The 15043-nt window shown below is 34.3% G+C and overlaps 1 protein-coding gene across 7 annotated transcripts in view; it reads right to left on the bottom strand.

Annotated features, from left to right (window-relative positions):
* The window catches only part of AIDA (axin interactor, dorsalization associated), a 50413-nt gene that overhangs the window by 7785 nt on the left and 27585 nt on the right, over positions 1–15043 (bottom strand). For 4 of the 7 annotated variants that reach the window (XM_079106806.1, XM_079106807.1, XM_079106812.1 and 1 more), the window contains one exon: positions 6029–6151. The exons of 2 other annotated variants lie outside the window; for them this stretch is intronic. In XM_079106806.1, the coding sequence (XP_078962932.1) occupies positions 6029–6151 (123 nt within the window). Of the gene's footprint in view, positions 1–5423; positions 5643–6028; positions 6152–15043 lie in introns of those variants that run through there. One more of the 7 variants, XM_079106810.1, reaches the window with a different exon arrangement.

The following is a 15043-nucleotide window of genomic DNA, read 5'->3' as shown; positions in this document are numbered from 1 at the left end:
ACACTACTTCTGTTCCCTCATTGTCCATCAATTGAAACAGTAAACCCTTTTAGCAAACTTAAGGTTTATATCACAGACAATAACTGAATACATCGTTATTGTATATCCTTAATTGGAACCATTTGGTTTAAGGTTGTATATAGTTCGTATTGGGTGGGTGCTATAAATACTGGTCTCCCCCTTAAAGGTGAGGTACTGGAAGCCTTCAGGGACACTAGAAGACTACAGGGTAGAAACTGTACTGCTTCTGATCCATACCACTAGATAAGAAGACTCACAAACAACATGAGAAAACAAGGGAACAAAGTGCCTCAAACAAACCAAGATGTTCCAAAAATAGAATCCAGGACAACACAGTAGAAGAAATGTCAGAGACGGAGTTTAGAAAATACATAGTTACACTGATCTTCGAAATAAAGGATGATACCACAGAGAAACTTCAGGAAGTGAAAGATCACTTCAATAAAGAAGCAGAGATTATAAAAAGGAATCAAGCAGAAATCCCTGAAATGAAGGAAACAGTAAACCAAATTAAAAATTCAATGGAAAGTGTCACCAAAAGACTAGACCACTTACAAGACAGAACCTCAGACAATGAAAACAAAACATACATCTTGAAAATAAAGTGGACCACACAGAGAAGATGGTAAGAAACCATGAACAACTTCCAAGAAATATGAGATAACATGAGAAGACCAAATTTAAGATTTATTGCAATAGATAAAGGCATGGAGATACACACCAAAGGAATACACAATCTTTTCAATGACATAATATCAGAAAACTTCCCAAATCTAGAGAATGAAATGGAAAATCAACTACAAGAGGCTTACTGGACCACAAATGTACAAAATTACAGCAGACTCACTCCAAGGCACATTGCAATAAGAATGACTAACATACAGAGTAACGACAGAATTATAAAGGCTGTGGGGCAAAAAACATCAAATTACATATGGGGGAAACCAATTAGAATTTCAGCCCATTTCTCAATCCGAATCCCCAATGCCAGGAGGTCTGGAATAACACATATCAAGTTCTGAAAGAAAATGGATGCCAACTGAGAATTGTATATCCAGCAAAATTAAGCTTCCAATTTGATGATGAAATAAAAACCTTCCATGATAAACAGAAGTTAAAAGAACTCACAACCAAAAGTCTGTACTACAGAATATTCTCAGCAAAATATTTCATGAGGAGGAAATGAAAAGAAGAAAAAAAAAACATGAAAACCAGTAAAGGGAGAAACTACACTAAAGGAAAAGTCTATCATAGGAGAAACTAAGTCAAGTTAAAAACCAAATAAACCCCAAAATTACCAGGAATACAAACCACATCTCAATAATAACCCTGAATGTTAATGGACTAAACTCATCATTAAAGGACACAGACTGGTAGACTGGATTAAGACCCTGCAATATGCTGTCTTCAAGGGACTAACCTCCCAGGAAAAGACATCCACAGACTGAGGGTGAAAGGTTGGGATATAACGTACCACTCACATGGACTGTAAAAACAAGCAGGGGGACCATCCTCATATCAATGTGGACTTCAAAACAAAGTCAGTCAGCAGGGAGAAAGGACATTTCATACTGCTTAAGGAAATCACACATCAACAAGACATAGCAATGGTAAATGTATATGCCCCAAACAATGGAGCATCTATGTACATCAAACAAATCTTTCTCAGTTTCAAGACTCAAAGAGACCACAACACAATTATACTGGGTGACGTTAACACACCTCTCTCACACTGGATAGCTCTTCCAAACAAAAATTTAACCAAAAACTATATAACTAAATAATAATTAATTGATGATTTAGACTTAACTGACATATATAGAGTATTTCATCCATCATCAAGCACATACACTTTCTTCTCAGCAGCACAAGGATCCTTCTCTGAAATAGACCATATGTGATGCCATAAATCAACTCTCATCTCAGCAAACACAAAAAAGTAGAAACCCTAACCTGCATTCTATCAGATCATAATGGAATGAAACTAGAAATCAATGATAACATAAAAAATAGAAGCTACTCCAACACCTGGAGACTAAAGAGCATGCTATTAAACAATGAATGGAAAGCAGAAGAACTCAGGGTTGAAATAAAAATATATTTAGCAGTAAATGAGAACACTGATACAACATATCAAAATTTCTGGGACACCATGAAGGCAGTACTAAGAGGAAAGTTCATTGCATTGAGCTCATCCATTAAAAGAATAAAAAAATCAATAGATAAGTGACCTAAAATTCCATCTCAAAGCCCTATAAAAGGAAGAACAAATCAACACTGAAAGTAGAAGACAGGAAACACTTGAAATCAGAAAAAAATAATTAAAATCAGAGCTGAAAGTCAATAAAATTGAAACAAAAGAAACAATTGAAAAATTGACAAAACAAAAGTTGGTTCTTTGAAAAGATAAATAAAATTGATAAACCCTTAGCTACAGTAATGAAGAGAAGAGAAAACTGAAATTACTAAAATTCATAATGAAAAAAAGATATACCATGTTGGACACTACTGAAATACAGAAGGCTATTAGAAAGTATTTTGAAAACTTATACTCAAATAAAACAGAAAATCTTGAAGACATCAACAAATTTCTAGAGACATACAATCTACCAAACTGAAGCAGGAGGACATACACAACAGATCAATTTCAATCAATGAAATAGAAGAAGCCATCAAAAGCGTAGCAGTCAAGAAAAGCCCAGGACCAGATGAATTCTCAGCCGAGTTCTAAAAGACCTTCAAAGAAGAGTTAACACCAATACTCTTTCAAGTTATTCATGAAATAGAAAGGGAGGGAACTCTTCCAAACTTATTCTTGGAGGCAAATATCACCTTGATAACAAATGCAGACAGAGACACATGAAAAAAAGAAAACTTCAGACCGATATCCCTGATGAACATAGAAGCAAAAATCCTCAATAAAATTCTGGTAAATCACACACAAAAACATATTAAAAAGATAGTGTGCAATGATCAAAAGGGTTTCATCCCAGGGATGCACAACATATGGAAATCAATGAATGTAATATATCACAAGAAGTGGACTTAAAGACGACAATCATATGATTATCTCAACAGTCACAGAGAAAGCATTTGATAAAATACAGCACCCCTTCATGTTCAAACACTAGGAAAACTAGGGGTAGCAGGAACATACCTCAACATTGTAAAAGCTATCTATGCTAAGCCCAAGGCCAACATCATTCTAAATGGAGAAAAATTGAAAGCATTCCCTCTATAAACTGAAACAAGACAGGGATGCCCTCTTTTACCCCATCTATTCAACACTGTCCTTGAAACTCTAGCCAGAACAATGAGATAGTCAGAGCAAAGAAATTAAAGGGATAAGAATAGGAAAAGAAGAACTCAAGCTATCACTTTTTGCCAATGACATGATTCTAAATTTAGAAGATTCAAAAAATTTCACCAGAAAACTTCTAGAACTCATAAATGAATTCAGCAGAGTAGCAGAATATAAAATCAATACCCATAAATCAAATGCTCCTATACATAAGCAATGAATCCACTGCAAGAGAAATTAGGAAAACTACCCCATCCATAATAGTCTTAAAAAGCAAAACAAAACAAAACAAAACAAAAACCTTGGAAATCAATCAAACAAAAGATGTGAAATGCCTCTACAATGAAAACTCCAGAACACTAAAAGAAAGAAATTGAAGAAGACCTTAGAAGATGGGACGATCTCTCATGCTCTTGGGAAGGCAGAATTAATATTGCCAAAACGGCCATACTACCAAAAGTGTTAAACAGATTTAAAGCAATTCCTAAGAAAATTCCAATAATGTTCTTCATAGAACTTGAGAAAGCAATCATGAAATTTATTTGGAAAAATAAGAGACCCAGAAGAGTCAAAGCAATTCTTAGCAAGAAGACGGAAGCAGGAGGCATCACAATATCAGACCTTAAACTATACTACAGAACAAAAGAAAACAAAACTGCCATGGTATTGGCACCAAAATAGACATAGACCAATGATTCAAAATAGAAGACACAGAGACAAACCCACATAAATATGGTTATCTCATACTAGACAAAGGAGCCAAAAAACATACATTGGAGATAAGATGGACTATTCAACAAATGGTGCTGGGAAAACTGGAAATCCATATGTAACAAAATGAAATTAAACCCCATTTCTCACCCTGCACAAAATCAACTCAAAGTGGATCAAAGATTTAGGCACTAGAACAAAGACCCTATGCCTAATAGAAGAAAAAGTAGACCCAAATATTCATCATGTAGGCATAGAACCTGTTTTTTAACAAGACTCCTCAAGTTCAAGAAGTCACATCAAGAATGCATACATGGGAGGGATTCAAACTAAAAAGCTTCTTCTCAGCAAAGGAAACAATCAAGAATGTGAAGAGAGAGCCTACAGATTGGGAGAAAATCTTTACCACACACACCTCAGATAGAGCACTCATCTCCAGGATATAAAAAAGAACGCAAAAAACTTAGCACCAAAAAAACCAAATAACCCAATCAATAAATGGGCTTAGGAACTGAACAGACTCTTCACAGAAGAAGAAATGCAATCAATCAATAAATGTATTAAAAATGTTCAGCATCTCTAGCAATTAGAGAAATGCAAATCAAAAGTACTCTAAGATTTCATGTCCCTCCAACCAGAATGGCAATCATCAAGAATAGAAGCAATAAGAAGTGTTTACAAGGATGTGGCGAAAAAGATACACTCATACATTGCTGGTGAGACTGCAAGTTGGTGCAATCACTATAGAAAGCAGTATGGAGATTCCTCAGAAAACTGAATGGACCAGCATTTTGAGCCAGCTCTCCCACTCCTTGGTTTATATCAAAGGACTTAAAATCAGCATGCTACAGGGATGAAGCCACATCAATGTAACAGCAGCTCAATTCACAATAGATAAACTATGAACCCACCTAGATGCCCTTCAACAGATGAATGGATCAAGAGAATGAGGCACATATACACAATAGAATATTACTCAGCCTTAAGGAAGAATGAAATTATGGCACTTGCAGGTAAATGAATGGAACTAGAGAATATTATACTAAGTGAAATAAGGAATTCCAAAAATCCAAAGGCCATATATTTTCTCTGATAAGTGGATGCTGAGTCATACTGTATGTGGGGGGAGCGGTTTAGGGAAGAATTGTGCAGAGGGGAGTGAGGGGAGAGGTGGGACCTTGGGGATGGGAAGAATGGGAAAATGAGACAGACTTTATTATGCTATACGTATGTATGATTACACTGCTGGTGTGATTCAGCACCATGAACAGTCAGAGGAATGAGAAGTTATGTTCCATTTGTGTACAATGTGTCAAAATGCATTCTACTGTCATGTATAACCAACTAGAACAAATTAAAAATTAAAAAAGGATATTTAGATATCTTAAAAATATAAGCCATTTGTCCTAAGTACAGTTATTTCTCTAAAATGGTATAACTTATTCCTTAATCTCATCATCATCATCCCACGGGACTGCATACAGGGCAGGGATATTATGGATGCACCCTACTTCCCTGTTGCTACTGATGATGGTCTGAAGCCTAATTCTCATCTGCTTCTGTAGGACTTGCCTATGTAGATACCTCTGGAGCACAGGAAGAAGATGGCCTGAAGCAGGAAAAATGGGAAAACAGGACATGGGGTTTTGCATAGAAAACTACATACCCATGGAAAAGTGAGGAGTGCTATTGTTAATCTATATCATGAAGGCTGTATCTGCTAAGGACAATGTGTATGTCTAATCAGCACCTTAGATGGAATATGAAGAACATAAAGATCTATTCAAACTCAAAAGCAAAAGTGAGTGTGTATTATAAGTAGGAAAATATTTTTGTAAGTCTGTCAGAATTATGTTCAGTGAAGAAGTTATGATCTCTTCTAGGATTTTGCTTCATCATAGAATGAATTAAATAAGTTGTCACATACACAAGACTATCCCTCAAAAACATATCCATCAAAAACATTGTCCCAAATACAATTTGCCATTTATTTACCCTTTACACTAACTGTGATATAGGGATCGATGCACTGTCCAGCATCTTTCAGACCAATTTTCTCAATCCTGATAGTGAGCAATGTCATTCCGGGTTCCGATGGCAACCTTGGTAATAGAGTACCTGGCAACAGAGAAACCTCAATAAAAGTTAGCTCTACCAATTAACAAACAGAAAAGATACAGTCTTGCTCTTATTTAGTGACTAGGTAGGCATTATGTATTTTGATTTTCAAAACTCACAAACATCTGATGTTACACCACACTTTTTAGACAAATATTTAATTATACACAAGATAAATCTGCACTTCCATATCATATAATCACCTTTAAGTTGAAATTGTTGTTTGTTAAAAATTCACATTTGCGGAAGCCCAATTATAAGTATCTCATAATAGCATAATATGCTCACCTAATATTTATACTCCATATGTTCATCTATATTATAATTAACATCTTAATATGAAGTGGTACAACAAAGAAAAAGCTTTTAAAATATTTGTCCTAAAGTTTGAGACATTTAAGACTGGATCAACACTACTTTTCCTTTAGTTACTCCTAATAAAGAAAATAATTAACGATCTGATACTTATGTATTTAATTGAATTATACAGTCTGACTTCCACTCTTTTCCTCATCCTATTCTGTATGATTTATTCTCTCAGAAATCAGTACTAAAGAATGCTATATAAAAGAGCAACTTGTATATCTGAATTCTTTTCCATACACCAGTTAAAATTTTTAAAACTAAAAACTGACCCAGAATGACATGACATTTGCCCACCAAAAACATATGAAGAAAAAAAATCAACTGTAGTTTGTTCCCTTTTTAAAAAAAACCCCTATGGAGAATAGATGCAAATGAACTGATTTTAATCCAACTACGTATGAAGAACCTCAAACCATACTTAGAAAAGATTTTGGTAGATGTTTTTCAACTTTTGATTTTATACTCTGTTATCCTACTTTTAATGATGAGGTATTTGAAATACATGAAGCAATCAATGTACTATATTTGAAAATAACACATTGACTGATGGCAAATGGGCTTAAGAGAATTTTGGCAGGTAATGGAAATGTTCTAAATTTGGATGGCGGTGACAGACACACAACACTATAAATGTGTCAAAAATCAATGAATTATACATTTACAGTGGGGAAATGTTATGATATGAAAATTATACCTTAACAGTGGTGTTAAAAATGTATTATAAGGGGCTGGGTTTGTGGCTCAGCATGTGTGAGTCACTGGGTTCAATTCTCAGCACCACGTGTAAAAATAAATAAAAATAAAGGTCTATCGACAACTAAAAAAATATTTTAAAAATATATTACAAGTCTTACTTTCTAATTTAAACAAATAGAAAGGCAACACAGAAAAATGCAAGAATGGGAAAGACTGGAGACTTCATTCCACTGTTGCATTAACAGACCTAAATGGGCTCAGGCTGATAACTCTAAATATGTACATAATACCTTCTATGCCATCTTCTTTTGACTGACAAATGAGAGTGCTTCTTGAAGAGGGGCTTTTCACTGGACATCTGGGATGAACTTCAGAGTTAAGAAACACCTCTGAAACTTTATGAAAATTGTGAGTATATATATATATACATATACACATTTATATTTATATATATTTATATACATACATATATGCACATATGTATATATGTATATACATATATTAATCCGAATCTTTCTGTAGAAAAGTCCATTCTATTATATAGTATATGGCTGTATAACTATACCACAGTTTATGTACTCATTCTTGTGTTGATGGATATTTGAATTACTTCAAGTTTTTGGATATCATTAACAAGGCTATTATACATACTCTTCTGAACATCTTTGGGTGCCCATAAGCACCCATTTCTGAAACAGAGGAATCACTAAGTCACCTGGTATGCTACCTCCATACCTACTATGTAATAACAATTTATTTCCCAAGGTGGTTGTGCCAATTTTTATTCCCAGCCCAAGTGAGGTAGTGTTCCCATTATTCCACATCCTCACGAGGCACTGTTTTCTCAGATTCTTCACTTTAGCCAATTTTGGTGTAAAGAGGTATCAATCATTTTAATTTGCATTTCTCTGAAGACTAATAAGGTTGAACACCTTTTCATATAAATCAAACTTACAAATTTCCTCTTTTCTGAAGTGTCCAATTACTTTGCTCACTTTTCTGCTGAGATGTGTATCTTTTTCTTATTGAGCTGTCGTGTCTATTATTTTCCTGGATAAGTGTTTTACAAATAGCTTCTTAGCAGTTTTCCTTTAAAATAGCTTTTTACTAATTTTCCTTTATAAAGACTTTTTGTTGAAGCATAGCATATACATTTTAAAATGCACAAATTTTAAGTACAGTTTGCTGAAATTTTCACAAAGTGAATACACCTGTATTACCAGCATCAGCTCTAGGAAAGATAAGATCAGTCTCCTGGGAGTGTCCTTCCCCTCACCCCATCTCCTCACCTGTCCAGTTCACTTTTCCAAAAGATAGCAACTGTTGCTAACTTCTAACACCAACTATTAGTTTTGAATGTTTAGAATGACTTTTCTCTGTAATGGTGTCTTTTGATTATGATAAATACTTAATGCTAGTATAGTCAAATTTCTTAAGATCTTCCTTTATAGTCAGTGCTTTTTACGTCTTATTCAAGAAAACTTCCCCCACTCCAAAGTCACAAAGGTATTATCTTGTAAGCATTTTATTGTTTGGTCATTCACACTTAATTCTATATGCCACACAGAATTATTGTCTATGGTGTGTAGTAGGAGCTTAATTTCATTCTATTCCACATAAATCCTCAATTGTCTCAGCACTACTCATTAAAAAGACTGACATTTCCCTCACTGATCTGCAGTCCCACCTCAATCATAAATCACATGGTAGTCGCTTTCTGAGTTCTCTATTTTGTCTCACTGTACTATTTATCCTCTTACCACTAACACGGTATCTTAATTACTAAAGCTTTATAAAAGGTCTCAACATTTGGTAATGCAAATTCCGGGAACTGCAATAAAAATTCAGATGATTTTTAGAAATAGTCCTATCTTTATAAATTGTTTCTTCTAATTCATGAACTTGTATGTATCTTTACATTTTAAAATATTATAACATTATTTAATAGAACTTTTGTTTGACCTAAGAGTCTTCAGAAATAAAGACCTACAGATCCAGGGAAAACTATTTTTATATTTATGTTCCATGAAGAAGGGATGGCCATGTAGAAATGACTGGACAAGAAGTAAGCTAATGGTAAAAGGCTGAGAAGGATTCCAGCAAGCCTTGTCTGTTCATATTCTTCTTGGCCTCTTTGTATAGCCTTCTTTCCTTCTGAGCCTAGCAGAGGTCCTGTCTGGAATGAGGGTCTTTAAGGAAAAGGGGGCAGGGGAAGAGACACCTTTCTAGGTTTATGACTGGCTGTGGGAGAGAAAGGGATGAAGTACAGGAGGGTCAGAGAAGGGCAAAGGTTTTGCTGCTAAGGCTGTTTTGGAGACTTCAGGCTTCTTCAGTTCAATGTTCTCTGCAAGTCAAAACCCCACACTTTTGACTATCATGTTCTGACCTGACCCTGCCCACCTTCCCTCCCATCCTCCATCCTGCTCTCTTTCCCCTTTTAAGAAGGGAATGGAGGGGGGTGGTTTAGGGAAAAACTGTGGAATGAATCTGAACTAACTTTCCAATGCACATATGTGAATATACTATGATGAAACATCATTTTCTGTATCTATAAGACACTAATTTTAAAAAATAAAAATTAAAAAATTAATAAAAGAAAAAAATTATAAGACAAATGTAAATAAATAAAAAGATCAGTAAAGTGGAGGAAAGAGAACAGAAGGGGGAGGATGGGAAGGGTAAGGGGACTGAATTGGAGCAAATTATAGTCCATGCATTTATAATTATGTCGAAACAAATCTAAAGTTCATCTAGTATTATGAATCAATTAAATATAATGACTTCATTGATTTTATAAAAATGCATTCTCATAAATGATTCAATTGAGAGAAGTGTAAAAGAAAAGTAAAAGAAAATGTACAATTCAACATCTCCCCATCCATAAAAATTATTAAAAGGTTGTAGCCATTTCAGGTGTCTCTCTAGGAATATGTATGAACACACAAGTACAAACAATTTGATAAAACAAGAGTATTTTACATATGCTATTTTGAAATGAAATTGTTTATTTTCTACATAAAAGTCTTATACTTCTTTTGTTGAATTTATAATAAGGCCCTTGATATTTTCTAATACTACTGTAAATGTTACAATAGTCCATATTCTAAGTAACTATTGCTTGCGATAGAATTGATTTGTCTGTACAGATTTTGTATCCAGGGACCATATTATCTTATTAATCAGTTATTTATAGTATTTTCCCTATATATTCATAAACATGCAAATAAAAAACATCTCTTCCCTTTTATATTTTCTTTCTTTTTTCTTGTCCTAGTGCACTGGCTAGCACTTGCAAAAATTTTGAAGTAATAGACACCCTTGTTTTATTTAATTTCACCATTAAATGATTTTTTTGGCTGTATCGTGTAGTCACATTTTATCAAGTTAAGGATGTGCTTTGTCAAGAATCGTTTTAAAATCAAGACTGAAAACTTTTTCTGTATTGTTGACAAGATTATGAAATCTTTCCCTTTAATCTGCTAAAGTGAACTACCTTGATATGTTAAGTTAACAATATATTTTGAAAAAATCACTCATTAGTTCATGGAGATTTTCCTAATTATTTCCTACAGCATCCTATGTATCATAGTTTATTCCAGTGAATCTTCATTTGGCAGTTATGTGATTTCTAATATTTTATCATTAAAAAAAACACCTCAGTAGAGAATCTGGTGTATATACAAGTGTTTTTGCCCTTTTTCCCCTCCATATTATTGGGAGGTGCATCTTCAGAGTAAATTCCTAGGAATGGGACTGCTAAGGGAAAAATGAATATTTATATTGTTCGAGACTGCTCAATTCCCCTCCAAAGAGACTGTACCATTTTTCTATTCCTACAAGTGATGAATAAGCACCTATTGTCCCTAAGGCTCAGCAATGGTAGCTTTACTTTATGTTTTTTATTAAAAGTAAAGTTGAGTATATTTTTATATGTTTAAGAGATATTTTTAAACCTTGGTATGTGTCTGTATGTCTGCTATCTCTTCCTCTCTTTAGCCCAATTTTCTAAAGTATTTCTGCTCTTTTGTTATTACAATTTAATTTTTTTTATATATATTAAGAAAGTTACCTCTCTGGTACCCCAAAACAAAACAACAAAATAGAAAGTTACCTCTTTTATGTCTTATTTCCTTTATTACTTTTTTTGATAGTCAAAAGATGATTGCTTTGCAACTTTCAAAGTCAGTGAGAGATTCTTTTTGATGTTAGATTATTTTTTCCCAAGTAGATATTAAAATTGCTTTTACTTTGGGATGAGTCAATTTTATAACCTGACATTATCTAGACTTTTCAGTTGAAATGACAGGGCTGATGCTACTTTACTCCTTACCAACAATCTCTTTGCCTGAGACTTCACAGTAAGGTTTACTGTAATTATTAAGCTTCTAACAATTTAATATGGAGGCAGTGATTTCAAGTCTGAATTTCTTGTCTAATTTAAGGTAGAATGTAAAACATTGTGCTCCATGACGAAGGCAGCTGACTGTGCTTAAGACCACAGATTACACAGAAAAGTGTCTATTTAAGGTGTTTCACAATGCTAAGATGTGCTTTCTCTTTGCATGGTCAACTCCTACATACCCAGTGAGTCCTAGTTCTGGCCAGATTTACTGAACTGCCTCAGTCCATTTTTTTGCCAACCTATAACATTGGTGTACATCTCTAACCATAATGATGTGCTTTTGGCTCTGTCTTGCTGAATACATGATAAGCATCCTGAAAAGTATGGGAACTGTTCCTTTTGTATTGCATGTACAAGTAATAAAAAGATCTTTGCTGGGAAAATATGTTATCAAATGAATGACTAAATTTCCAGTTCTACAGGTTATTATGCGCTAGAAAACAAATGGCTGGAAAATATTTATCAATGAGTGAAGAAATAATAAGCATAAAAGAAGATCAAATACTAAAGTAATATGCCATCTATAGCCCCCAAGTTAGATGAGAAAAGTAGCATGTTTGTGCATCAAAGACAAAACCATATGATAGTTGTAAATTGAGGCAAAGCATTAAAAGGAAGATTTCTAAATGAAGAATTAACATATCCAATTTCATAGCGTAATAGGAGAAAAAGTCTACTACATTCATAAAATTAAAAGACTAGGATAAGAAAGAAATCATTACACATAATCCAGTGTAAACTATGCTTTTCCAACTAGATCATTTGCTGTCAGATCTAGAACAAAGATCAGAATAAACGTTCTTCCACATGGAATTGATACATAAATAAGAAATGGTTGAACATTTGTGAGTATTTGTGATGAGCCAGGTCCTATTCTAATCCTCTCTCTACATTAACTCATCTAGTCCTCACAACAGTAGGTGGTAATATTAGTTCCATTTTTCAGAAGTGAAAAGGCACAGAAAACTAAATTATCCATAATCACACAGCAGTTTGGTCAAAGTCCATGCTTCTAACCACCATGTCCCATTTTAACATCTTTAATTGTCCATAAAGCCTTAAAAGGAACTGCAGGAGAACCTGCCCATCTCAAGCTCCTTAATATTATCACATATACAAAGTTCCTTTTGCCATGTAACATAACAGTCACAGGTCCCAAAGATTAGGATGTAGACAAGTTTGTGAGGTCACTATTACTGTCTCATACTTTTAAATGTGGAAAGTTCTACATGGCTATAGCTGTTAAAACCAAGATTATTCTTAGAGTTCTCTGGAATCCCATGGATGTCCTTGAGCTGTCACTAAGAACTCCAAGTAAGGGAGTGATTAGAAAAGAATAACATTTGAACTTTGTGTACCGGGCAATGCACATTCACAGGAATGACAGAGACTGGGCAGCCCAGACAACAATATGGTGATAGGTCTTTGAGACTTATATGGCAGTGAGCAGCAGGACAATGTTCACTTGGTTGATTCCATTTTCAGTTTTCACTGCAAGACAAAGAAAGTCACTGGTAGCTGGTGAGCTCTAAATTGTACAGAAGACAGCAGGCACCTCTTTTCTGACTTATCTGCCCTAACCATCTCTTACGCACCAACCAGAGCAAACCACTGATGTCAAAGAGAATTGGAGGGAATTTCTCAATTCAGCGTGGTTTCTGATGAAGAGATACAAGAACTGGGAGAGGAAAATTCTGAGCCTAAAGCTAAGGATAACCTAAAGGTAATGACAATGAATTACAAGGTTTGGACCACTACTGCAATAGGGGACACAAAAAAGTCCATCTTGATGATGGAAACTGTTTATTAACAGGTTGTACTTAGACAAAAACTCAAGTTGCTCTATTCTACTGTGCTTCATCTGTGGAAAACAATTTATGAAGGTAGCTACGGATCCCCCAAATGGCTGTTTGTTAAACAAAGACAAGTTCACTCAAGAATGTTTTAAAAACTTTCTAAAAGCATCTGACCTAGCTAACAATGTTACAGCTACTGCCACTGTGGGGAGGGGACTGTACAAGCAAAGACTCTGCCTCTGCTGAGCATCCCACCACACCGACAGACCCAGCAACGGGCACCACTCTAACTGCAACAGGTACAGAAAACAGTGGGAGAGCATTTGTAGCCCCTTGTCCCCTACCCACAACTTCTCGTTCCAAGAGGAGGCTGAGAAAAATGAAGGTCTGAGTACAGAATATGAGGGACTCACATTCAGTAGTTCTCTGTGTACCACAGAGATTATGGAGAACCAGACAATGAAAGGACCACCAGACTCAGGGTAAGGGGTCTGGAGTGACACAGATATGACCGTCAGTGGAATCCTTTAAGACCCTGTCCTCACATATAGAAGAGGAAGACAGTCATTTTTTTTCTTTTCAGCTTTTTATTTTGCTTTTAAAAAATTGCTATTGTTTACATCACATATCATACCATACAGAAGACTTTTTCTTCTAGTCCAAAAATGGAAATGGCATTCCAATGCCACTGATGGTCTTTGTTCTAAAATAGTACATTTTGTCTAGATCAGAACATTAAAGAAGAAAATTATCAAAGATTACATCTTTTGAAAATATACTGATTTGAGTTTGCTTATTCAGTAATGTCATTTGCTTGACTTTTTATATGATATTGTACAGATGTTCATCACAGGCATTGGTTATTTCAATGAGAGGTGAATCAGTCCTTATTTTATTTTGCCTTGGTGTTTGATAATCAGTTAAATGTCATGAACAAGGAATACAAAATTTTTTGTTGATACTTTTAGGACAGAGATCAATCTAATACCTAAAATGTAGACTAAGCATGATCACATGTATCTGATAATATATGTTTTCATTGTTTTAGATTTATCCTACTTGTAATTAAATCCATGTCTGGTACTACCAATTTAGAGTCTGTCACACAACTATTTTTAAGTGCACATTTCTTTGTGATTTTAAAATGCAATAAAAAGGATATATATAATAATATTTTCTATTATTTTGGGATAACTTTTAACACAATTTAAAGTAATGATATTGTCAAACTGGCCATAATATTTGGTAGATGGCATAAATCATGAAATGGGTCTTAAAAATCTAGCAACAGAAAATTTTTGCAATTTGTACTGCACACAGATATAACATTATGGATATATCATTATTTGTCTGAATTAATAAATTCAATTTAGAGGTATAAACTGTGTGAAAATATGAAAACATATATACAATTTCTCTTGTCTGGCAACTGATTAGTAGTTGAGGAACTGCTCCAAGCTTTCAAGATAAAAGAGTTTAAAATTGTAAGAAGTTTATTCACTTTAAAATTATTTTAAAAGTTTGAAAAAAATTGTAGGGGTCATTATCATTTAAATAATAATGTTTCTAGGTCTGTAGAATAAAAATTATACCCGATTAAATTTGTTTGTATGTAGGTTATGAGTATGCTCT

Source organism: Sciurus vulgaris, assembly GCF_902686455.1.
Source record: "Sciurus vulgaris genome assembly, chromosome: 12".
NCBI lineage: Eukaryota > Metazoa > Chordata > Mammalia > Rodentia > Sciuridae > Sciurus > Sciurus vulgaris.
Note: the sequence above shows the minus strand (reverse complement) of the source record. Positions and strands in the feature narration are given on the sequence as shown.